We start from the raw sequence: 26469 nt of genomic DNA on the forward strand, positions 1-26469 counted from the left end.
GCATTAACGACCTCACTAGCTTAGTGTTCTTATGAGTACTTCCACAGTTATTAACTGAGAGCTTTCTTTGCCAAAGTTGCCATTTTCGCATTCGTATCTCGTTTGACAAGTACGATGATACTCTATGCCCAGGGAAGTCAAGGAAACTTCCACTACAAAAAGATCCTGGACCGACCGGGAATCGAACCCAGACACCTTCAGCATGGCTTTGCTTTGTAGCCGCGGAGTCTAACCACTCGGCTAAGGAGTTCCTTAAGTGTTATGTACGAATTTGTCCAGGGCTCCTTCAGAGTTCCTCCGATAATTCCTTCGTAGCTTCAACGGTAATTCCTCCGGAGTTGCTAAAGAAATTCTTCCAAAATTGTTGCAGTAATTCTTCTGAATTCCATCCAGCATATCCTCCGGAGTTCCTCCAGAGTTCTACAGGGAATTTCATTGGATTTTCTTCATAGCGACTTCCTACGAACTCAGGAATTTTAGAATGAGGTCTCAAGGGATTCTTGAAGGAACTCCCTATGAAAATTTTGAAGAAATTCCCGGGAAAAGAATCCTCAGAAATTCTTGGAGGACCTCTCAAAGGAATTTGTGGAAGAACTCCTGAAGAAAGTTTTGGAGGAATTCCTGGAGGCCTTCCATGAAAACTCTCGGGTATATTCTTGGAAAATTCTCGGAGGAACAACCGGCAGGATTCCTGGAGAAACTGCGGTAGAATTTCTGGAGAAGCTGCCAGATTCTTGAAGCAACTCGCGTGTAAATTCCTAAAGGAACTACAGTACAGTTCCTGGAGGAGCTCCGGAGAAATTGTGGGAGGGATTCCAGAGGAATTTAGGAAGCAACGTTTGAAAAAAAGAATCAGTGGAGCTTCGAAGTAATTCCAGAAGAAACTCCCTAAGAGTACCCGGATGAAGTCCCAAGGAATTGCCGAAGAACAAATTCTCGGTGGAGCTCTAGAGACTTTTTCGGAAGAACTGTTGAGAAACTACCGGTGGAGCTCCAGAGGAACTTCGGAAGAATAGCTGGAAGAACTCCGAAAGAATGTATAGAAAAATTCCTGGAGAAACTCTGGAGGAATTTCCAGATCAATTCTGGAGGAATGGATCTTTAAAGTAAACACAATTAACCAAACTTCGAGTGGTTCTTCAAGGAATATTATCAGACATTTTTCCATCGAGTCTATTGAAGATTTTTTCAAGGATTCCTGGAATTCAATTTTTGCATCAACTCATTCATCGATATCCTCATGAGATTTCTTGTTTCAAACATTTTTCAGCACCTCTATGAAGAATTTGTTGGATAATTTGAGAAGAATTGAATTGAAAATTACATGTATTCCTCAAAAAACATCTGGAGAAAATCCATTTTGAATTTGTTGACGATTATTCTGCTTTTATAAGAGAACCTGAGAGATTCCTGATGTAATCCCTAGATAAATTTCAACACGAATATCTTAGTAAATATCAGGATGAATTTAGTAAGCACTTTTAAACGAATTCCACTACAAATTTGGTGAGTGTTACCATGAACAATTTCTTAAAGAAGAGCTGAAAAATTCATAGAAGAGTTTATTTGACAATTCGTCGGTGTAGACACTTTTTTTTTAAATGTCTGGATGCATCCCTGAATTAATTTCTCGAGATATTCTTGAATAGTTAATGGGGCTGGGGAAACTTCTAGCAAAGTTTCTAGGTTATTTTTGAATGAATCATTAAACAATTTAACTCCTGGCGTTAACAGTTGAATTAGATTCACAGTAAAATTGGGACTGGGATACATTCAAAGCTTTTAAGTATCGTAAGCGTGTTACTGCTTCCAAATGTTTAGCAGCATCCTTGCAGTCTTTGGAACATTGCACAGAGCCTTCAAATAAACTGATATGAATCAACCAGATAAACATTTTCTGTATGTTGAATGTTGTTTCATCAATACTATTATGCAGTACTTTGAAACATTAAGATCAATCATCAACAAAAAAATAACAAACCGATCAATGTTTTACTACACTCCTTCAACATTTTGAAAAGTTGATTTCCATCGGACAAAAATGAGTTTCAAACAGCATGCAAAAGAACGCACAGCAGCGTGTGCTTAATCATACGCGCCAAGCTGTTGTTGCCTAAACCTGAGATCAAGTGTGCTGTGCGCGGATGCAAACAATGCGTCAAGTTTTGCAACACAGTGGGGTGAAATGAACTGTTACCTGTTGCGTTTACGGACCAAAATTTATGACCCAAAGTGGCGTGTTCAAATCAAAATTGCAAGAGAACGCGTAGAGATAGCAGTTTGGTGTCAAAGAACGAATTGTAGAGCAGCTTGAAGCACACAACTTTGCTTAAGACAAGCATGAAATTTATTACGCATTTTTTAAAGTAAACTGACAAAAACAAGAGAAAAATCACTACCTTTGAACTTATTTGCTCTTAAAAATGAATTTATTTGCAAAACCCATTAGATGTAAAGTTGTTAATAGATTGGAAATTTAATTAGCTTTCAAATGGAAGTAAGAGAATTGAGATTCGTTGAACTATTCCAAAGTTATAACCACTTAAAGACAAACATATCCTAAAACATTAAATGTTTAATAACTCGGTAACAGTTAAGAATTGACCATATCCGTAGAACGATTTTTTTCATCTAACATGGTCCTCTATCACCCCTTAAAATGTCTGCACTCACGAACCTAACACCCTGTATATATATATATATATATATATATATATATATATATATATATATATATATATATATATATATATATATATATATATATATATATATATATGTATATATCTTGATGTTAAAGCATTGAAAAAGATTTAAAATGTGAAAGTTATTACAATGTCACATATGGCCAAATACAGAACCACTATGGCCATAAATAGAACACTTTCTATAGGCTATCAAAGATAAGTGACCAACTATTCAAAACTAAAATTGTTTGTAAGCATTTCGGAAATGCTAAGATCGTATCAATTTTTAATATTTTTTTATAATGCCTCGAATGCTCTCGATTCAAATGGAAACAGATTTTACAAGAAGTTAGTATGAGACACATATTCTTTAGTTTTGCATTCGTTTTGCTTAACCGATCAACATAAATTATGATATTTCGTTTAGTATGTGGTGGGTAACGCACTATAAAGTGCTACCCGCATTATCAAAGATACCCAGTTTTACGGTAATCTCAATATGAATTTCAAAACTCTTTAGATATTGTTTGCTTTTATCTAATAATCAGGTACACCTTAATTTTTCACATCAAAAATGAAAAATCTTTTCACTACCACAATTCATTTTTTTATGATAGGGAAACCAACAATAATCATCTTTAGTGGCCGAAGCAGCAAAGGAGCAGGACGACTTCAATAATTCAACATCATGGGTTCAAGACGCAAATGAGGGATTTGCATCACCATATAACAAGAATACAAATGTCGCAATCGTCGTAATAAAAACGAAAAACGTCAATGGTACCATCGCCGGGAGAGGTATTAGGTCAAAGCAAAATCTGAAATATCTCTGCAACTGCAAGTATTTAGAATATGTTTATAAAATTTAATGTAATATTCTTTGAATTTATTTACAGCTACTCTAAAAAATAAGATTTCAGAAGCTAGAAGTTTATTTTTGTTAAATTATTAGAAAAAGCTTGAAAATAAGGTTTTTTTTCAAGTTGTTCACCTAAAAGTGAAATTTTCTAGGTAACCTTAAAGTGGGTTACATAGAAAATCTCACTTTTAAGGGAATGAATACTATTTTTAAACCTTACATTCATGTTCATCATATCAATTGTTATTGGAAAGCTCTATTAAACTTTGGTGGAAGATGATTGCTTGATTTGTTTTTTTTTTTATTGCAAATCAATTCTAGTTTGTTTGGTCCAATGTCATACCCTCGAAGGGTTGAGATTGGTCCAATTTTCATTCGAGTGTATACGAATCTACTAAGAATTTCAAGAAAAATTAAGCAAGTTCTTTGCAAGTGATCTTTCAAAGAACTTTGAGGAAACTGCCCAATTATCATCTCGATTCCATTAGGATTCCTGCAAAGATTCCTTTAAAACTAGACAATGTGACTTACTTACATTGTGAAGTACGAGTTTTCGATGTAACATTCCTGGCAAATTTTTCTAGTTTCGCCCATAATGCTGACAAAATGGGGAACCTGACAAAATAGGGTCATATTTTTTAAGTAGATGAAAAAACCGAACTATACCATTTAATTCCACTAGAGTTTGGATCCTTTGACAGATACGCGTATTTCGACCTCAACTGTGCTGCCGTCTTCAGTGTCGCGGTTCATAAGCAAATATTAACACGTAAAAATTTTACTTGTTAATATTTGCTCGAGTCTAGTACACGCCACTGAAGACGGCCTTATAGTTGAGGTCGAAATACGTGTTTCTGTCAAAGGATACAAACTTTACTGGAATTAAATGGTATAGTACTAAATTGGTTTTTTTAATCTACTTTTAGGTATTCCATTAAACAGCTCAAAGATTTATTATCTAATTTTTTGTTTCTGTTTTTCAAATTTTGACGTGCTAATATTTGCTTATGAACCGCGTTTACAACGTACAAAAGGGGGCGAGGGTCATGGGCGTAGCTAGTTTTTTTTTTGTTTATCAGGGGGAGAAGACCGGCCCTCACAATTCTCAAGTTTCGCACCGAAACGACCTTTCTACACTGCCTCTGCACTCTTCCAGCATGAAACATTGAACTATGCAGGATATCCACCCTACCTTTTCACAGTAAGCAAAGAAAGGTCCTAAACGCGTCTTGAGTAACGGGTCCATTTAGCGTCTTGGAGAATTACTTATTGGAAAAAATCTGATGATTCGATTCGTATCGGCCATTTTGCTCTGTCCAGTAAGACAACCGGAATCAACCTGAATCCTAGATGTAAATGACCGTTGAATTATCTTAAAATCAGTGTTGATAGACTCACACTCAAATGTCAATCAATACGCTCTCCCGTGAGAGCAAACTCATTAGAGATCTACTACACAAATCTCACGCTTGATATTTTGATGCAAATCAACTCAATCAACTCAAACCGTAAAAAATGATTCAGTCGCAAAACCCGGCCAAAACTCATGAAACCCGAATGTTGTTGTTTACGATAGAAAGGATTACTATAATTTTACCAGACTAACAAGAAATTATTGCCGTTTGTGAGTAAACTGTGGAAATACGAGACAATGAGTGAAAAATGTGAGCCAACTCATCCATGATTTTTTGACTGCTGAGTTGCGTGATTGACAACTCACGCATGAAAATCTCAAGCGTGAGTTGTGAGAAATTGAGTTTTTCACAACACTGCTTAAAATTTCTCTTAGGACACCGAAATTCCTTAAAAAAAATCATGAAAATTCATTTCAGTTTTTTTTTTAGAAATTCCATCGAAATAGCATCAGTAATTGACTCGACGCTCTTCTTGGAATTCATTTAAGTGTAATTCATAGAATGTTTCAACCGGGATTTTCCTAAAATTGAATTTCATCCAGAAGTGTTTTGAATATTTTTATAGAAATATTTCAGAAATTTTACAGGCATTTCTTAAAGAATTTGACCAGGACTTGTTATGAAAAAATATTTATAATATGAGAACGATAAAGTAATATGTTTATAAACTTTCTTTAGTTTCCGTATTTTTATTTATGTTCTTAGAAGTATTCATAAATGATATTCGATGAAATCGTGAATAATATCTAAAATTATTCCTATGCCTATGGGATGATTAAATTATAGAAAATGCTTGCATCAGGTCGAATTAAATTCCTGTAAGAAGCCTAGAATAATCTTAGCATTTAAAAAAAAATCTGAAGTGAAATTAGAGGAATTTTTGAAGGAATCTCAAAGGCAGTTTCGAGAGGTATTTTGAAATTATCGAAAGATTTTTTCATAAATTCTAGTTCAAAGAATATTCTAGTTTAAACCAAATGTAATTTTGAAAGGATCCTTTCAAGAGCTTATGTAACAACACAAGTGGGGTTTGTTTTTGTACAAACTAGGAACAAAGGCTACTTTTTTGCCATTTTTTTTTTGAGCTTCAACATTGACAACATTGAGTTGATTTATGCAAAATACACAAATCGCTCATAAGTCGACATGGGACTGTTATGCGAATATGGGCAGTATACCTTCAAGAAATCAAGCTTCTTTCAAAGATACCGTCAAAAATAACACCAGAGATTCCTCCAAGGACTTTCCAAGCACAAATCTCAAGAAAGATCTTAAATCTTCAGAAATTCATCCAGCGAGTCTTCGATCTTTGGACCTCCTTCGAAATGTTCTTCCAGGACATTTTCAATAATACCACCATTACATCCTGTTTTTCTATAGGATATCTCCAGAAATTTATCAAAAAATTTCTTAGGTGATTCTTCCGTGGATTTGGATTATTGCGAATCGGGTTACGCGTCAATATACCATGGATGGCATCACCAGATTACAAGATATCTCGAACCCAATATCCTTTTCATTACAACTGTGGAGATGCAGAGGTAATCTCGGTCAATGATAACAATGGTTGTCTAACAACCGTTTTCTTCCCTTCAACGATTACCAAAAACGTGGCCGGCACTGTTATTGGTTTTAAACATTAAGCTCTCGATTTGTACACATTGATAATAGTTATGTAATCTTAAGCCCCATTAATCTCCAATAGCGGTATTTCAGCAGCTATTCATCATGACTATGATGAGGGTCGAGGATTCAAACCCCGCAGGCCGAGGATCCTTTCAGGTTGAAAATTTTCTCAAATTTCTGGCACATAGTGTATCTTTGTGCTTTTACCACATTATACAAAAGCGAAAATAATCAATAGAAGTACTTATAGAACATTAGATTGAAGATGAATCGAAGCCATACCTTAAATTAGCGTTTCTCAACCGGGGGTCCTCAGACCAACAGACGAACTCTCAAAGGGTCCGCGACGCCATTGCCACAAAAAGAGTTAATTTGGTGAAAATTAAATAAGTTATGAATTATTGCTACCAACTTCTCAAAATTTTCACCTTTGATATTGACCTTGAACATGAACTGATATTAATATCAACTTCTCTCTCAATCGCATAAAACCAATTTCCGATAAAGATCTGGTAATATGCAGTATTCACTGTTTTTTTTTTTTTTTGGAATAGCGGTTGTCTCTTTGCATTTCTTCAAAATCTCAAATGTTGGTTAAATCTTCGACTTATTATAAATTCAAACATTTTGACCGTAGCTACAAATATGCATGTCAATGTCATTATCACTGAAAAATTAAAGGCCGTTGTTTTTAGCATTTTATTAACGCTTTCACCTAGAAAAAATGCTAAATTTTGATACAAAATTCGGATTGAACTTAAGTAGTGAACTCCATAGTTAAATCTGCTTTTAAATGAAACTTTTTCCCTGAACACTATAGATATTACCAGAACTTGATCCTCGGAAAAGTAACTCGTAAACGCATCAACAACTAGAAAGTTCATAAAAAGATTGAATTGAACGTCTTACCTACTTGAAGAGGAAAATATAAGCAACCTCAACGAACTTCATGTAGATTATAAAGTTCGATTAATTACTTAAAAAATTAGCTGATTAATCTAAAACATGCCCTTTTATCCGACCTTTTAGTTGATTGAGAAAAGACAGAATAATTATTCAAAGTGTGTACTTATTATACGCAAAGCAGTACAAACTTCATGCTCAAAGGTATTTTTGAGTTTTACCTAGACTAACTTTCAAAATGCTTCGAAGAATCATCTGCGATTGCCCCTTAACATCTTACATCTTCAAAGTACAAAGCTTTTACCTCATTTAGGTACCTCTTTCATCCCAGGTGGGCAAATCATAATCACAAATATCAGCCCATTTTCTGCACAACAAGCACAAAAGAGAAATATGAAAAAAAACTCGCTTTCCACAGACCGGCATGTCGCAATTATCGTGCCAGAATGCAACAACTCTGAAAAAGAGACCGGCAGTTCCTCCCCTGAATACCGGCACGACTAACCGACACTGCCGGCAGTCAGCAACAACCACCCATCATTCATTGGCATCTGACTCGGGAGAGAGAATGACGACCACAATAATGGAGGTAGAGATGGAAATCGAAAACCATCGTACGATATGCCCACCAACCAATCATGCCGAGACGAGGGAAAATCTACGTTGAAACGCTTCCTATCCTCCTCTACCTGTCGCTCTTTTCCACCCCAAGCTTGAGAGCTAATACATTGCGAAACGATAGCCACTCCAAAACTTCCACTTGAAGAACCGATCAATCTGCGTTCTGATTGAATTTTAGTTTACATAAATAATCTACACCTAGCCTAGCGTACACAAACACACAGACATCTATCTATCAATAGTTCCTAAGAGATACGTAATACTTGGCACCTCGCGGGCTGCCCTACTTGTCATCTTTCGTACAACTGCTCCTACTCGTCCTCATCATTCGCAGCTCGCTTCTCGTTAGCATTCTCCACCACGGAGCGAGGTGCGTCCCCATTCAGGTGGGCAGCATTCAGCACCTGCATCTCTTCGGCAGTCTTGTTCTCCACGTCCCCCCGGCGACCCTCTTCGCCGGGCATGACTTTCACCTTGCCAAAGTTTTCCCCATCGGCAATCGTTTCCGGTAGCTTCTGGTTGTGCGTTTCCGGCAGCATCAACGACAGGAGACCTCCGGCGAACGCCATGGCACCGAAGATCAACAGCGGCAGCGGTTTCCAGTAGTCGCCCAAAAGATTGAAGTACGGCGCCAGGATGCCTCCGACTCGGGCGGATGTTGAGGCAGCCCCAAGGGCCACATTCCGGATGACGGTGGGGAACTGTTCGGCGGAAAAGACATACACCGTTCCGTAACTGGAAGTGATGGCCAATTTGCCGAGCATGGCCAACACAACTATAAGCCATGGCATATTGCTCGGGACGAGCATCGTCGATAGCAGCATCACACCGGCGAAGATCATGCAACCACACAGGATGGTACGACGACCCCAACGGTTCAGGGTTAGCAAAAGGAAACTGTAAGCCGGGATTTCCACAAAACCACTGATCACGAAGTTGAGCAACGGATTTCCACCGAGATTGTTGGTGTTCCAGGACAGTCCGTAGTACGTGCCACTGTTGACGAACCAATCGAAGAAGATCAGTAGGGCTTTACGGCGGAGATTCGGATGTTTGAAGACATCGATCAACGACGGTTTGGGTTCGTTCTTGTCGGATTCCAATGCGGCTTTGTCCTCTTCAACCAACTTATCCAGAACATCTTCCGGAACGGTGACTTTGTTGGATTTGGCGACTTTTTTAATAAGGGTGATTGCTTCCGATGGGCGGTTGTTGGAAATTAGCCACCGAGAAGATTCTGGGATCAACCACCAGTAGGTCATGAACAGGATTCCGGGCAAAGTAAGCGCAATCTGAAGCGTACGCCAATCGTGGATGAAGTAAGCGAAGCCTGCCGTCAGCATATAACCCACCGAGAAGAACATCATGCATACAACTCCGGCGTAGAGGCGGTCTTTTGGTCCAACCATCTCCATAGCAATTACGTAGGCCACCAAGAACACCCCTGAGGTCGTTGCTCCGACCAAAATTCGTGCTATGGTGTACGTGAAGAATTCCGGCGCAATTCCAGCCAAAACTCCGAAGATCACTTGGGTAACCAACGAGGCGAAAAATATGGGCTTGCGACCGTACTTGTCCGATAGCCATCCAAAGATGATGCTGCCCAACATGACTCCAACCATGAACAGGGAATCAGCTGATGCTCGCAACCAATTGCGGTCGCACACCAAATCCCATTCGGTGACCGTACTGCTCTCGAACTTGGACCTGTCATAGATCCAATGGTCACAGCTGGCCACTTCCTTTGCCGGAGTCCCTCCGTTCATATACTCATCGGTGAAATTTGCATCCAGATACGTACACGTGGAGTACTTTTTCGAGAATGAATCCATAGGGTAGGCCATCGACATCAGTTCCGGCGGAAGTTGGTACGTGACATTGTCCGCTTCGAACGGCAATTGGCACCGATAGTCTGGCGTCGCCAAAAGAAACACTCCAGCGAGCTTGTGGAAGGCACAGCTAATTGCCGGTAGACACAGCAGAACGTAGATTTTCTTCTGATACCGGCCAAAACCGCCCAAATGCGTTAGCACCTCGTCGTACCCCATTGCTTCTCCCTCCTAAAACGGCCAGCAGCTAGTAATATCGATTTGTTCACGTTTCCTCCGGTGCGCACACTCTTCGCCACTCCCGAGTTTGTCGGCGGATAATTGTCTCTGGTTTTGCACGCACTTGGCGTTAGTCCGATTTCACTCACTCACAAGTCTTTTCTAGGGCATCCAACCGAAAAAAATAGCACCTAAAATAGTTTAGCCGCACACGTACGTCATTAGCCGTAGACGTCGAAAAATGTTATCTTCCCATGAATGGGCACCTAAAAATAAGTCCCGTTCCACTTTTTGGCTACTGATTTTCAAACAACTTGCACAACTCCCCACCAGCAGGAGGAACAGCCAGAGTAAGCAGGATGAAGTAGTTCTTTCTGGTCTAGCCCAGACTTCCCTTATGGCCGTTGAAGAAGCCGCGTGGAATCCCGGCGCGCGCGAAATGAAGGTCCGAACCGAACGCGTGTTGACGGAAGAATGTTGGCAGACGCTCTCGCGAAGTGGCCTGCATGTCCGATTCTCCCGGCAGCCGCCAAACCAGCGCTCAACTATCAAGAGGGGCAGCAGGGGGTGGAGAGGGTACAGAGGCGCTTCTAATCTGTGTGCTCAACACAACGAAAGGATCGCTGCTCACGGGCTGAATCGAAGTGGGGAAAATTTATTACACATGCAACAACCACAGCAAGTCGGAGATGAGCGCGGGGGAAAACAAAGAGAGCCATATGTGGTACTAAATGTGTGCACTGGCTGAAGGCCTTAGCTGGTAACTCTATGGAAGCAGGGGTGCCAGATGCTAGTCAGTGACTAGTAATAATCAAGTACAACAAGATTCTATTGTATTAAATTCTTCGTTTCTACGGCATAAATGTTAGTTCAATATCAGAGTGGCCACCAAATATCCATTTTGAAAATTTATCTCTATCTAAATAAAAATGGAGTGGTGTTTGTATGTCACGAAATGGCTCGAGAACGGGTCAACGGATTGACGCAAAATATTCACTGTTACCTTCTACAAGGGATGCGACGTGTTCGTGCGAGGAAAAAGTTCAGGAAAGTCTCCGGAATAATGGGGAAAACGGGAGAAGACTAAGGTGTCATTTTGTATGGGGGATTTCTTGACGTTTTCCAACAGCCTACTTGATGGCAAGACGAAGTTTGCCGGGACCACTAGTTGTAGAATAATTGTTGCATTTTCATATTTCACTTGATTGATAGTGACAATTTGTGATATAAAAACCAATTTTCGAAGTATAATACTTATCATATGTCTGTCAATTGGTTGTGATATAGATAAATCGGAGACTAATTTAGAGAAAAATTCAAACCCTGGTGAGAAAACGAATCATTTTTTTTTGCGACAATGCTAGCCAATGAGAAAAGTGAAACATTTATAAGAAATATAGTGTTGCAAATAAATTTTCTACAATTTATTAAATCATTATTACAAAATTACAATTACTTAATGTCAATATTATTGGCAAAATAAGTCTACAACTTATTTTCGGTGGTTTGTAGATTTAGAGTTTGAAGATGTTCGTTCAAAATGAATAATTTTCCCGGTGACAATCTCAAATTCCCGGTTTTTCCCTTCTTTTTCACGCTTTTCCCGGTTCGGTGGCCACCCTGTCAATATGTACCTACAGTGTCTTCGGGAAAGTTTCTTCTCTTGTAGAACAGTTGATTTTAGTAGTACCGTCAGATAGGTCTTCTTTTCATTCCGGGGGTTACTTTGGACAATCACGTTTTGGATTTATTGGTAGCACAAAAAAAAACTGAGCAATTTTGTGCTTCCAGAATTTTCATTAACCAATATATGCTCTAAAACCAGGCTTAAAAATTTTACCCATTCGACCTTACGGTTCATTAGAACTACAGGTATGTTCCGTTTTTGTCACGTTCCGATTTCTTCAACAAATTATTCCGTTTCTATCAACATTTAAGAAAAAAATAATAACATGTTTAGAATATAAACTAAAGAATTATTTTGAAGCAAGCCAAATATTTTTCAAATGCCGCAGGGTTGAATTTTCGACATTTTGTTAGTGTTGAGCACATTTATCGTAGGTGTCAAGTCCTACATATACCATTCAATCAGGGGCCTCATTCTCGACCGCTATCCAAACAGGGTGTTCAAGCTCGGGCTGCTTTAGACAAGATTAACACATCCTTCAACAGCCGAGAGTTGTCTTGGCCATGTCCTAGCGAAGCTGGAGATTGCAATTGATTGATTTAAAAACGTATTTAAAATAAATTAATTACGTATAGAGCTGCCGATATCCCCCTTTTTTCTTACAAAACATGGCATCAAAGAATGTTCGATGTAAATGTTATATACGAATTCGATCAGACTCTCTGATATAAGGGAATGAATTCAAAATATTCTGCCATGGAAGTAGAAGCGGTTACCTTTAGACCAGAGACTATATAAAAACGTTGTAATGAAGCTAAAACTGGGTATCTGTTCTAGTACTAAATTCGTTACTCAAGTTTGACAGATTATAGAACACTTTTCTCGGCACTTTTATTTTGCTCAAGTACCTCGAAAGTCATAAATGATTGGGCAACGGCGCATAGTACAAGATAAAGTTTATTTCGTATTTAAAAAGATTTATTTAATAGTTTATTATTTCGTATTTAAAAAGACTATCGACTCCAGTGGCGCGGGAAGTGGGTAGGACAGGTAGGACATGTACTACGCATAAAAATACCTGGGTAGGACAGTCAAAGGATTGTCCTACCCACGATTCAACAAAAACAAAAATTAAAACAAGATCAGCAGAAAGCTTAAAAAACACTGAGGAACTCTGTTGAGGATTGAATACACGATAAGGTTTTCAACAATATTCTTATGCCTAGTAAAGCGTGACATGGTCGGTACATGACCTCCAAAATTTCTGGATGGTGAGAAGAACGAGTGAGAATATTTATAGAGAAAATCCTGGCCAGCTTACTGTAATAACAATAAATTTCTTCAAACAATTAAAAAAACCAAATGCAGCAATCCTCTATGACTTTTCTGAATGATTCAATAGATGACTCCTTAAAAATATATACAGTCAACCCTGTATATGTTCTGGGACAAATTGCCGTGGAAATTCCGCGAAGCAATTCTAGGGATGTTTCTGGAACATCTAAAGAGAATTATCAAAAGATTATTGAAAAATCTTTGGATGAAGTAATGTATTAATTTAATACCAGTCTCATCGTATTATACACATCACGAGTGTGATGTTGCTGTAACATCAGTCATGAAAATATTTAAAGCAGGTTATGACTATTTTTTTATTTTATTTTTTATTTTATTGTTGAAGAAATTCCATCGCAGTAGTTGATTGATTTTCAGCGCATTAAAACATTTTTCAAGCATCTTCAGTTACTCCTAAAAAATTGAGAATAGCTGGGTCACTTCTTTGCAAATAAAAGATCCATTTTTTTTTTGCTGTTTACCCATTTGTTATCCAGAAATATGAGGAAATTAAAACAACTTCATTTGCTGTAAAGACAAGCAATTCGTCTTATTTTTGTCAAATTTGTTCTATAAAATTGATTTATCAAGGATATAAAAATGAAGAATATTCCTTGGAAGATATCTTTTTTAAGAAACCCTGCAAGTGTTCCTCCGCCTATTCATGTGGATTTTTTTCAAGAATTCATTTACGTTCCCTTCCAGAAATCGAAAATTCCTTGTGGAGTTCGTGTAACATATCTTCTTTTATTTTTTCTAGTATTTTTTTCCAGCATTTCATCCAAGGTTTTAAGAAGGTTTTCAAAAAAAAATCCAAGCGATCTTCAAAAGTTTATTTAATGTTTCCAATTTACTACAGCAATTTTTCAGTAATTCCTCCGATTATTGCTACACAAATTTTAATAGAGATTCTATTCAATATATTTCGAGAAATTTCTTTAGAAAATCCTGCGGAATGCTATCTCGAGATACGGCTGATTTTTTTACGATTACCTCAGAAAATTATCTAGAAAATGTTATGAAATTTTCTCAAGAGTCCAGGAGTTTTCAGACATCTTCTTTCATTAAAGGTGATTTCAATACTTACTCAAGTTTTATCAGAAATTACTCTAGGATTTTATTTAGCAATATCTCACGGATTTATTTTCAGAAAACAAATCCTAGGCATTTCTTGGAAGAATTCCTGAAAAAAAAATCAAGGCGACTTGAGAAAAACTCAAAGAATTTTTGAAGGAAATTCGGTTTTCTGAAGAAATTGCAGAAGGTATCTTAAGAGAAATCCGTAGTTGAAATCTTATATAAATTCTAAAAGACAATTTTAAAGGAAATTCCTAAAAATTGCTGAAGAAGTTATTGATTTAACTTCAGAAGACGTATTGACCGGAAATTTTGGAGGATGTCCCAGGAAAGTCGATGGATGAATCACTAGATAAAAACTTGGAGGAGTTAGGACTTTACTGAAAAATTACTCAAAGAATTTTTGGAGAAATTCGGATGATTTCTGAAACAATCTTTGGAAAAATTCCATTATTGTAGTTCTCTTTAGGAAAATCCAGGTTGAATTCTCTAGGTAAAAGGAAAGCTATCCTAAAAAAAATACTTGAAGAAATTTCTTACAAAAAATCGTGGAGAAATTCTTCGGAGAATAATCACTAAATGAACTCCTTTAGAAAATTCCTGAGCAATATCTGTACATTTGGGCAAATATCTGAAAGAATTTCTGATTCCTAGAAAAAATCATACAGTAATGCTTGTCGTAATATAATGAGGAATTCTCAACAAAACCTTAGATCTTAGAGATGAAAATGAGGGGGGTAGAAGCAAAGGGGTGTCATGGACATAAACCTAGTCATGAAAATCTACTTTATTCTACGTTTATTCAGTAATTTATATGCATTGTAGAATTGCTTCCACTCATCTAAAAACCGGCCAAAATGTCACTTATACCGTTTGAACCCCTCAAATATAGTAACTTTAAATTTTCAGTACAGGGATAAATTTTATTTTAGCCTCACTGTGCACCAAAAATTCTACAACGTTTGTCCTACCCATGGTTCTGAACGTGGACGCGCCTCTGAACGACTCCGTCATATTTTGGACAAATAACTTTCATTAGGGCAAGTGGTGTAAAAAATGAACACCGTGCCTCTTACGAAGGACAAACAAATTCCAATGAATGTTTACCACGTTTGAAAAGTTTATAGCATAAAACATAGTGTTCGGGTTTATAAGGAGGAACTAAAATTTTGGAAAACCACGTTTAAAAATTGAAACAGATTTAGCTTTAATATTTTGTATGATGTCCATTTTACCACCAACAGCTGTTCATTTCACGCTTAATTTATGATCTCGCCCTAAAAGCCATTGGTAACCGAATGTGTAGTTTACTGATACTGAACAAACGAACGGATATACTCGTTGTATGACAATATGGTACTATCACCCAGTGGTGATAATTTTTATGTTGATTCATCCTTTTGCTTGTAAACAACGTTCTTCGCACTCGATTACCAATGGCTTTTAGGTCGAAATTATAAGTTATGCGAGATTTTATTCACATTGTGCAGGTAATCGTTTTTTGCTAACGATAAAAATATGTGAAAATTTAGCTATTTTAGTCTGAATTCGTATCGCTGCTTCAGACAACATCCCTATATTTGATGTTGTTCATTGTTCATATCCATCAGAAACAAAATTATTTCCTTGAGGTGTTCATTTTACCACCCCTTTCTCTATATGTTATCTATTTTGACTCAAACATGCTAGAATTTCACAGATTATAGCAAAAGTCCTGTTCTAAGGGGGAGAGGACGAAAATCAACAAAACTCGGCAATCCATTGAACATTTTTCCATGCAATAAGTTACAAAGTTCATTGATTCGCAATAAATTAGCATTCAAAAACTCATATATGTTGTAAATTTGGATGATATCGATAAATAACGCAAATTCAACAGCTAATGTATAAAAAACCAGATGTGCGACGACATTTTTGAAAACTGAAATAGATTCATTGGCATCAAATAAAGTGAAAAGCTGTACATTGAGAAGCAAAAAAAAATGTTCCGCTGTATTATCAACTAAGGTATTTCTCGTTGAGTAGGAGTTTCAAATTCCGGCCAGGCGAAAATGTTTTTAGTTTGGAAGTTTTCAACTTCCCTGGGCATAGAGTATCCTCGTATGACTACAAAAAAAACTAGCGTTAAAAAACTAGGAAGTTTCTATTATTTCCCCCATGGGAATGGTGTTCGTATGTCACGAAATGGCTTGAGAACGGGTGACTGAACTTACATGATTCTTTCACTGTTGAATTCGTCCAGAGCTCCGACGTGTTTGTGCGAAGAAAAAGTTTGGGAAAGTCATCGGGATAGTGAGAAAATGGGAGAAAACGAATCTGTCATTTTCTACACGGGACTTGCATGGCGTTTTTCAACAGCCTACTTGATGGCAAGACGAAGTTTGCCGGGACCACTAGTTATAAATAAAACGATAAGCCGTTTAATTCAGTTACTTTCGACGTTTTTCTATCAGTGTAAGAACGGCTCAAGTAGTGTTTTGTTTTGATTCGTGGTGAGGTCACTTTGTCTCTCCATACAACGGAGCGGTGAAAGTAGCAGTTGGGTTGCGCAAGTTTAAATTCTTACTTACGCCGTTTTGTAAATCCGGAATTAAACGTTCTAAAAGTGAAAAATCTAGTTAGGTAAGAGCGGAACGTGTAGAATTTCAACTGGAAAACACGTAGGCTTAGCTTAGCTTAGCTTAGCTTAGACTGACTACACATATCAATGGTTGCTATTCCGTGATTGACCGAGGTCAGTGAAAATGCACAAAGAATCAACTAGAAGATCGGCTGGGATTGGCCATAATCTTCTTCAGTGTGCATAATTCAGTGCCTCTTTTTATACATGGTCAATAACGGCGCCGGCCACGTCCTTGCAGTCAGGTGGGATTGGGGGAAGGAATGTTAGTGTGTAACCTTTGCTATTTGGAGACCGTGTTTGCCTCTGCATCTCCACAAAGGTTACTGGGAGGGATGTTTGTTAATGGGAAGGATCGTTGGGTCACAGGATTCACTTTGATAAGTGATTAGACCATGATAAATAATTATTTGTGAGCTATAAATATGCTTATATGTAAATAAAATATTTTCATTTGGTGTGAACAATATCTATGTAGGGAAAAATTATGCCGACACTTGAGGTGACGAACTTATCAAAGTTTGTTGAATAAAGTGAACCTTTCGCAAGTCTACACTCGTAGTGTCGAACCATTCAAAGTTTTTTTCTAATTACAAAAATAAAAGTAAAAGGAAAAAGATGTTTTGAGAAAAAAAAAATTGGACGTAAATAATTTTTGAATCAGAGTTTATGTCGACACTCACAGTGACGAACCTTTCATAGTTTGTTGAAAATTAAAGGTGCAATCATACATATTTTATAGATTAGATATAGTAGCATGAAACGAGCTCACCAATTGATCCGTCATCCTTGAGCAGCAACAATCCACTTTCAGCTTCACTCGTTTGCTCGGCTATATAAAAACACACAGAGAAAATAGGCGCGCGACCCGAGAGGGAAAACAACTGACGACTATTCGGGCTTTCTTGACGCACTGCCAAGGAGCAAGCGTCAACGTCGAAAGATCAAAAAGAACTTATCGAACGCGGCACTTTTTCACTTTACTCGACATGTTTGATCCTGCCCTCATCGCCGGCCCCCGCAGGAGCAAGCGTCAAGGTCGAAGGATCAAACACAACTAAGCGATCACGCCACTTTTTCACTTTCACTCGACCGACGCGCGACATGTTTGATCCTGCCCTCATCGCCGGCCCACGCAGGAGCAAGCGTCAAGGTCGAAGGATCAAACACAACTAAATGATCACGCCACTTTTTCACTTTCACTCGACCGACGCGCGACATGTTTGATCCTGCCCTCATCGCCGGCCCCCGCAGGAGCAAGCGTCAAGGTCGAAGGATCAAACACAACTAAGCGATCACACCACTTTTTCACTTTCACTCGACCGATGCGCGACATGTTTGATCCTGCCCTCATCGCCGGCCCCGTAGGAGCAAGCGTCAAGGTCGAAGGATCAAACACAACTAAGCGATCACACCACTTTTTCACTTTCACTCAACCGATGCGCGACATGTTTGATCCTACCCTCATCGCCGGCCCCGTAGGAGCAAGCGTCAAGGTCGAAGGATCAAACACAACTAAATGATCACGCCACTTTTTCACTTTCACTCGACCGACGCGTGACATGTTTGATCCTGCCCTCATCGCCGGCCCCCGCAGGAGCAAGCGTCAAGGTCGAGGGATCAAACACAACTCCGTGTAGAATTTCAACTGGAAAACACGTAGGATCGATAAAGTAAGTTTGTTCACTTTTCTGACTTAAGACTATTTGAATAAGTTTTCGAGAATTCTTGAATTTTTCTTTACAAAAATATAATGATCAGCTTGACACACTTTCGCGTTCGCCATTTTTACAAATATGACCATTCTCATAATGCATAGTACATTCATGTGATTAACGTTTTAAAAATTCCATAATAAATCTATTGACATTTTTATCAAAAGTGAAATTATAACTATTAAGGATTTATCGCAAAATCATACTTATTGGTTGGAGACGGCAATCCAATTCCATTACGAACGAAGCTTCTGAACATCAATACTATGCATGTATCTGATGAAAATGTGCACTTTCATGTTACACCTGCCATTTTCTATTCAGATTTGTAAAAAAAAAAATGTCTAAGAAAATTATTTTTTGTCAACTGAAAATAGCCGATCGTGTTGATAAAAACGGAACATATCTGTATCTGCCATTTTTGGCCTAACGACCCTTTCGGCCTAACGGCATTCGGCCTAATGGCATTCTGCCTAACGAGATAAAACCGGCTATAGGTTTGTTGGATACGAAACCGTTTCAATTCTGTAAAAGTAGAGAACACAAATAATAGTTCACTAAAATGCGATCACATAAGTTAGGCACAGATGTTTAGAAACAAATTAACCACTTAAACGTAAATTTGAGGCATGCTGGGGACCCGAAAATGGTCATTTGTAGGGTCAAACAAATGCAGGATACATGGTTTCCCAATTCAATCGTTTCTCAAATGGTTTACGCTTATAAAATTATAAGAAAAAAAATCATTTTATAAGCATTTTGTTTTGATTTCTAAGAGTGTCCAGAGTAACCTCTTTTTTTCTTAAAGTACTATTGTTTCGTTTTGCCTCATATTTTACACAACACTGTCAAAGACTCATAATAAATTTTGCTGAACTCGAGCAAGTGCAACAAGAATCACTTGAGAGTTCTTAGCCTTAAGGCGATCTTGATGTAGACAAACTGATCTACTTAATCAACGTGATAAGATAAGTTCGTTTTATTCAAGAGAAGCGCATTTTGACGTTTGTTTACTTACACTTTTCGGTTTTGTAGAAAAGTGTTCATGTTAGATTTTGTTACGGCATGTAATTTAAAGCTACAAAGGTAAGTAAGTATTTACCCAGACGTTGAGCAGTGAAAGCAATCGGACATTTAATCACATCCAGAAGTCCACCTTGCAAGGAGATGTCCAGTGGTCCGGTTCCGCTCCTATATGGTCGATGTTCAGACAGACTGAACCAAGTGCTTTTTCATTGTTTCAGAAAAAGGTACGCCAGTCATTCCAAATGTCTAAATTTTTGTATTATTTTTTTATGTAAGAACGGAACTTACCTATTTGATAACGCATCTGTAACAAAATGACATCGGAAAAATCAGAATTGATGGATTTTTTAACGTATCCTTAGAACGCCAAAATATCATCTAGTCCGGTCTGTCTGAACACCGACCATATCAGGGCCAAGAGGAGGAAGACCACTGGAACTGGTTGTTTGCGTTACTAGTAAGTTATGCGCCATGAGTTCAACAACGACTTCCTTCAAGAACATATCAAAAATCCACGCAAGCCCCCCCCCCCCCCCCCTAAACGATAGGATTAAAAATACTACAATAGGGAGATTAAAAATTAAAAAATCTTCGACAATCCATTCTCCCACATCTTCCTTACCATCCTTACCTTAAAAATATGTTCTATGAAATTTTCAGCTGTCTAGGTGGTGATTTAAAGGTGGCCCAAAGACAGTGTAAGTTTATATGGAAATTACTATGGATAAATTTAGAAAAACGTTCCAAACACGTCAGTATTGTAATGTACGTACAAACTTGTCATCCCATAGTGAAAGTAAGAATGTAAAGGAAAATATGGAAGAATGCATTTTCGATTTTTTTTTTAAATTTTGAACCGCTCTAATACTACGATATTGTACATATTAGCGGTAAACACACAGCTATTCTGCAAGACCAAGCTGAGGTTCAAATCCCACCAGTCGAGGATCTTCTCGGATTGGAAATTTTCTCGACATCCCAGGGCATAGAGTATCTTCGTACCTGCCACACGATATACACATGCAAAAATGGTCAATTGACATAGAAAGCTCTCAGTTAATAACTGTGGAAGTGCTCATAAGAACTCATGAGTGCTCATGAGAAGCAGGCTTTGTCTCAGTTGGGACGTGACGCCAGAAAGAAGAAGAAGTGCGTTGATTGATGAGGAAGAAATTAATTATGTTCTCGGCGAAGAGTTCTTACTCTCACTCACGAGCGCGTTCTTACAGATAAGTACGAGAGTTTCATAAAACTGTTGCCAAGGTCACTTGTTCTTATTGAAAACGAAGTTTTATGTGATGCATCTGAAGTGTTCTTGAAGAAGTGTTGAAAACCAAAAACGGTTCAAGATCTTTTGTACTGGGTAAAAATCACTATAAAATCTAGAAGAATATCAAAGATGATTAGAAGGAAAAAGATAACCGACTCCTGTCTTTTCTAGGAGACACGAATAGCGCCGCTCTGGTGAGTCAAAAGCTAACTAATATGTAACGTTCTCCTAGTGACCACCAGATGTTGAAGTGTTCGTTTGTGACATTCACGCTTAAGAAAAGCTACACAGCTCAATCGGGGATGTTCGATATTGTCAATCATTTATAAATGCCATAAAATGCAAGAAAAAAAGAAAAAAAACAGCACAGGAATATTTTTTTACACACTTAAAAAAATTACGGATTACGGTGAAATTTCACCGTAATCTCAACAGCTGAAGGTTCGGTGAAAAATCACCGAACAATCTGTAAAATCGATGAACACAATCATAAAGAAAAACAAGAAAATGGCTCAACCGGGAATCGAACTCCCGACCTGCCGATCAGGAAGCAGGCTTGCTACCACTAAGCCAGCTTACACTGGTTGTAAGTGGTGTGCAAAAACTGAAACAAAAGGAAGCTTATGCCTGCCAGAGCGGCTGTCACACGATTTCACAGAAGTTCGGTGAAAATAATGCTTTTACCGAACTGTTCGTTAGTATTTCACAGGGTTACAGTAAAATGGTTTGTTTCACGGATTTTTTCCGGTAAAATAGTAGATTTCACCGATTTTCTCCGGTAATTTCACGGATTTTGTCGGTAGAATAGTAGATTTCACAGGAAAATCTGTATTTTTACTGTTTACAGTTCAATTTCGGTGATTTATTTCACAGGATACTACGATTTATTTTAAGTGTGTAGTATGTGTAAAAATTCCACCAATTTTGTGTTGGTCCAGAAGAGCCTGATTTGATGTGAGTTGTACTCATTTCTGTGTATTTTTTTTAAAGCGTGTTTGTTTTGATTCATCATCGTTTTGTAGTTGCACGATGATTTTCATTTAGTCGAAAATAATGTTTACGCGCTTTTCACACAACAGATGGCAGTAGTGTTACTTGAATAGCGTGTCGTCTGCAAAATGTATGGCAAAATAAAGAGTCGATCATCTTTTTCCTTTTAACCATCTTTGAGAATATGCAAATCTACGATAAAACTATCATAAAATTGAATAAAACCAGTTAGAATCTAACTTGTTATTTGAGTACCTTTTGCAGTACCAAGGGACCAAATGCAGTACTAGCAGTGGTTAACAATCTGGTGAGCATCTTGACGGTGACGATTTTCTCTGGTTCCTTACCAGGGTTTTCGAAAAATCACAGGAAATTGCTTCTAGAGCGAAAGATAATCGTTCATCGCTGGATGGTATTTATTTCTAGAAGCGTTGGTTCATATCTGTGGGGCATTTAAACCCATACCACAGTTATGAATCAAAGATAAGACGACTCCATAAGAAACGTCAAAACGTATGCTTTCACTAAGACACAATTTGTTTACCTTGCAAATAAATTGCTGTTATAGTATTCTGATGCATAATATTAGTCAATTAAGGATTCTTTGCGAATTTTGAGGTGTATTCTCGTAAACAACTCTATTCTGCAGTGCCAGAGAGATAATTTGGTACTGTACAGAATCACCATGGTTTTTAATCATATTTTATTCTGAAAATGACCATTAGATGATTTATAACTGTGGGGTGACTGCATTCCCAGAATCCGAACGTAATTTGGTCAGAAATTCCGAAGGAGAATCTGAGTTGAATCGAGTTTCATATGTTCCAGCGATATCCAGTATTGGACAAAACATTTGCAACTTTATCGATTTTCCATACAAAATGACCAACTTTGGCAAGCTAGATCTCAGTTATTCAAGGACCGATTTGAATGAAATTTTCACAAAACATCAGATATAACTTGAATTTTAACATATATTTTTGATTATTTTTTTCCAATCACGAGTTTATAAGTTATAACGGTTTAACTAAAGTGTAAATTTCGACGAAAAATTCAAAACTATTTATTTTAAAATCTGACAGCCCTACACAAAAGCTGTTCTGAGCAAGCTTGTTTATCTCGTTAAAATCTACAACTTTGCTCAAGATACCATGAAGCTATTCCTTCAAAATGTTTAGTTATGTCATTTATAAAAAATCGTCAAAAAAAATCACTTTAGTCAAACCGTTACTGCTTTTGAACCTGTGATTGAAATAATCTCTCAAAAATATATGTTAAAACTCAAGTTATGTCTGATGTTCTGCCAAAATTTCATTTAAATCGGTCTATAAATAACTGAGATACAGCTTACCAAAGTTGCTCATTTTGTATGGAAAATCAAAAAAGTTGCAAATGTTTTTGCAATACTGTATTAATGAAAGAACTGTTAAAAAGTTCTTTCCTAATTCATTGAGATATTTATCCAAGAAATGAGCGGGATATTTCTCCATTATTTGCAAAAAAGTTTCCTTCAGAATTCCTTGAGACGGTTTTAGAATCAAAAAGTTGTAAGCAGTCATTTCCCTCAAGGTTTTAAAAATGAGTTATGTCTGGCGTGTCAATGCAGTAAAAGAGTATAATTAAAGGTTTGATAGAATAAAATTCTATGTAATTTTCGTTATTTTTACCCAATTTGGGAAAACCCGCAATACTAGCAACAATGTGCAGTAAATTGCTTTTCGATAAAGGTGGCACTCTCTCAAAAATAACCATTACGCATTAGCAATAAAATGCTAGGAGAAACAAACTCAATTCAGGAGCAAAAGAAAATCGAGGAGAGTAGAAGAGAGCACCGTGCCTGAAGAGCATAACGACCACATGGCATGGGGTAGTAGTCATCACCATCGGTCGGGTGTACGACACCAGAGAAGTTTTTGCGCAATCGTTATGACTGTATGTAGGTATTCCCTAACTTTATTACACAAGACTCATCATCGGAGACACTGTTTGTCGGTATAGAGACTATAAAACGTAAGGAAAAACGTGGACGTGGAACAGTCAGCCGAGCAGTTGTCGTGTGATGTCGATGCGCGATAATGAATCACCGTGTGGTGGTTTTAGACTGTCGGCGTACATTTAGCAGGGCCTAAGCTCCAAACGTCTAGCGCGGCGACATTGCGTGTATCATGTGCCTTATACTTCGACTCTTCCGCCCGAATCTACGTCATCGTCTTTGAATGTGTTCATTCACCATCGCAAGCTGCACTTTTCATTGATTCAGCTTCTCACCTAACGGTGCCTCTATGATTAGTTTATGCGCTATTCACGTCGCAAATATATGTTGGTTGGAAAAAAGGTCGAAACTAACACACAGGATGGTCCAGCGGTGCATACGACCACTTGTCAGTGTCATTATCGTCATCATCACATGTTGGGTCTTCTGTCGTCGGCTATATAGCAGAGGCACCAAATGTGATGAAAATCTTGTCACGTTTGTATTGGTGAATGGGCAGCCTTTGTTTACATCTGGCAAGCACCACTACCAGAAAACAAATGTGAATCCTAAAGCTTTCTTTGATGTGAAGGCGAAAAAGCTAATTTCTTATTGCATTCTTATATTCAGTAGGTTATACTAATTGATTGCACAAATGAATGTAGGAAAAACAAATAGGTGGTTTATCTGATAGGTTCTAGTCTAATTTACTTATTGAAATACAGCCTGAATCATAATCCAGAGTTTTTTGAGTAATGAGCAACTTTACATTTATCTACTAAGATCTTTCTTTGCTTCCTTCACTTATTTTTAAGGACATTATAAAAGGAAGCCACATAAAAAATGCATGAGTGTTGGTAAAGTAAACTTTTTCCCATATAGTGATTGTATTTGTTAGAACAAGAATCATGTTACAGATACCACCATAAGAACAAACTGTCAAAGTTTGTTTTGATTAGCTAGCTAAATGGCAGTGTTGCGGTAAGCTCATACTGAATGTTCTCAATTATTTGAAAGTTATTCAAACTTGATTTTTATCCGGATTTATTCCTATATATTGAAATGGAAAAAAATCATTCTTCACATTGTTTTAATTTTTGAAGCACAAAGTCTCGGAAATACGGAAAAAATGTGTGATTTGTATAAATTATTTAGAAACAATTCCGGCCCCACTGCTGAAAAAGTCACTAATACTACCACACAACATGACTGCTTATAGTCACCGTCGCGAGTGTTTACTCTCCGTAAAGTGAAATTGGAATTGGAAAAATAAAGCCAGTTCAACGCGATTTGCAAGGTTTTTTCGGTATTTTAATCAAAGTTATAGAAAATTTAGATGTGCGCGGTTGAAGTGATTACATTTGTATTGATTTTTACGTTAAAATTATGCGTAAAAATGCAGTGAGAACTTTGCTGCTAAATTGATGCCGACAAGAATGGAGAAAGAAGCTGAAAGAAACGGAAAATGTACATGGTTTGAAAAATGCACGAGCTACGTCTCCTGACTACAATTGTGCAATAAATTTAGTTTCAGTGAGTAGAATATAGCCATGTGTGCCAGCTATAGCAGTTTCGCATCACAATCTAAAGGTAAGAACCGTAAACTTCGATTCACAAGTTTGCATATTTTTGTCCAAACCAAATGTATGGCAAGAGGGGTGGAAAGGAGGGGAAGTGCGATAGGTGCCATGTTAGACGCCATTTCTGGCCTTGCTTTATAATGTCCTTAAGGGTGAAATAAGAAAACTGCCCACACTATCATGGGTCCCCTAGTCACGATTATTAGTCACTCTATTTCACATTTAATTCTAATGAAAATGACCCACAATATTAGGTGACCCATAGTAGTGTACCCACTGTAATTGACGAATTTTTAACACAAAAATACCGTATATCATACTATATTATGCCTACAAACTAAAGTTTTGCTCCAACAGAAGTTATGGAAGGTTTAATGTTAAAAAAACTGTTGTTGAACTTTTAGATCTTTGGAGATGCAATTTCAAAATAAGTTGGATGACCTGTAATATTATATGATCGTGCCAAACGCTGTCCAGGTGTCCAGGTGTTTTTGCACGGATTTTTTTTACACGGCCGTGCAAAAAAATTTTCCATACATTTTTTTCCACCAAAACCTTATTTTTGTATGAAACGTCGAGAAATGGTGTTACTTTTTTGCACGGTTTTTAAAATTTTGAACTGAAAACAACAACAGTGAACTTTTTATTTTGGCTTTGTGCACTCGCAAAAAAAAACTTAAAATAAGAAGATCAGAAAAATTTACCAACTATTTCTCCAGTTTCTTGATTCTTGATTTCTTGATTTTTAATCTGAACGATGTGCAAATTAGCGAGGTACAAATTAAAAAGTTTTCAGATTAAATGTGGTCAAACCAACGGGGGTACCGACCGGGAATCGAACCCAGACACCTTCAGCATGGCTTTGCTTTGTAGCCGCGGACTCTAATGCCTGTAGGTTTGTCGATCTGGACATGATCTGGACTGAATTCCAAAGGGTAAGAATTGAAATAGCCGTACCGTCAAACGGGGCTTCTTTTGACATTATTTCCACATTCTTTAACTTTGAGGATTTGTAACTCTTAGAATTATCGATAGATGTTGATAATTTTTGCCTATATTTAAGTTGTATATGTACGTAACAAATGTGCAAAATATGAG

The 26469-nt window shown here is 37.5% G+C and overlaps 2 protein-coding genes across 5 annotated transcripts in view; both read right to left on the reverse strand.

Moving 5' to 3' along the window:
- The window catches only part of LOC23687627 (GIGYF family protein CG11148), a 160368-nt gene that overhangs the window by 95422 nt on the left and 38477 nt on the right, over positions 1 to 26469 (reverse strand). The gene's annotated exons all lie outside the window — the stretch shown is intronic.
- LOC5576289 (organic cation transporter protein) lies at positions 4607 to 11093 on the reverse strand. The gene has a single exon (XM_001662529.2). The coding sequence runs from the start codon at positions 10157 to 10159 to the stop codon at positions 8423 to 8425; it is 1737 nt and encodes a 578-aa protein (XP_001662579.2). The 5' UTR covers positions 10160 to 11093; the 3' UTR covers positions 4607 to 8422.

This window comes from Aedes aegypti, chromosome 1 (genome assembly GCF_002204515.2).
Source record: "Aedes aegypti strain LVP_AGWG chromosome 1, AaegL5.0 Primary Assembly, whole genome shotgun sequence".
Classification (NCBI taxonomy): domain Eukaryota; kingdom Metazoa; phylum Arthropoda; class Insecta; order Diptera; family Culicidae; genus Aedes; species Aedes aegypti.

Excerpts from the sequence above, each read along its gene's own strand:
- LOC5576289 (XM_001662529.2), bottom strand. The coding sequence starts at position 10,159 with ATGGGGTACGACGAGGTGCTAACGCATTTGGGCGGTTTTGGCCGGTAT.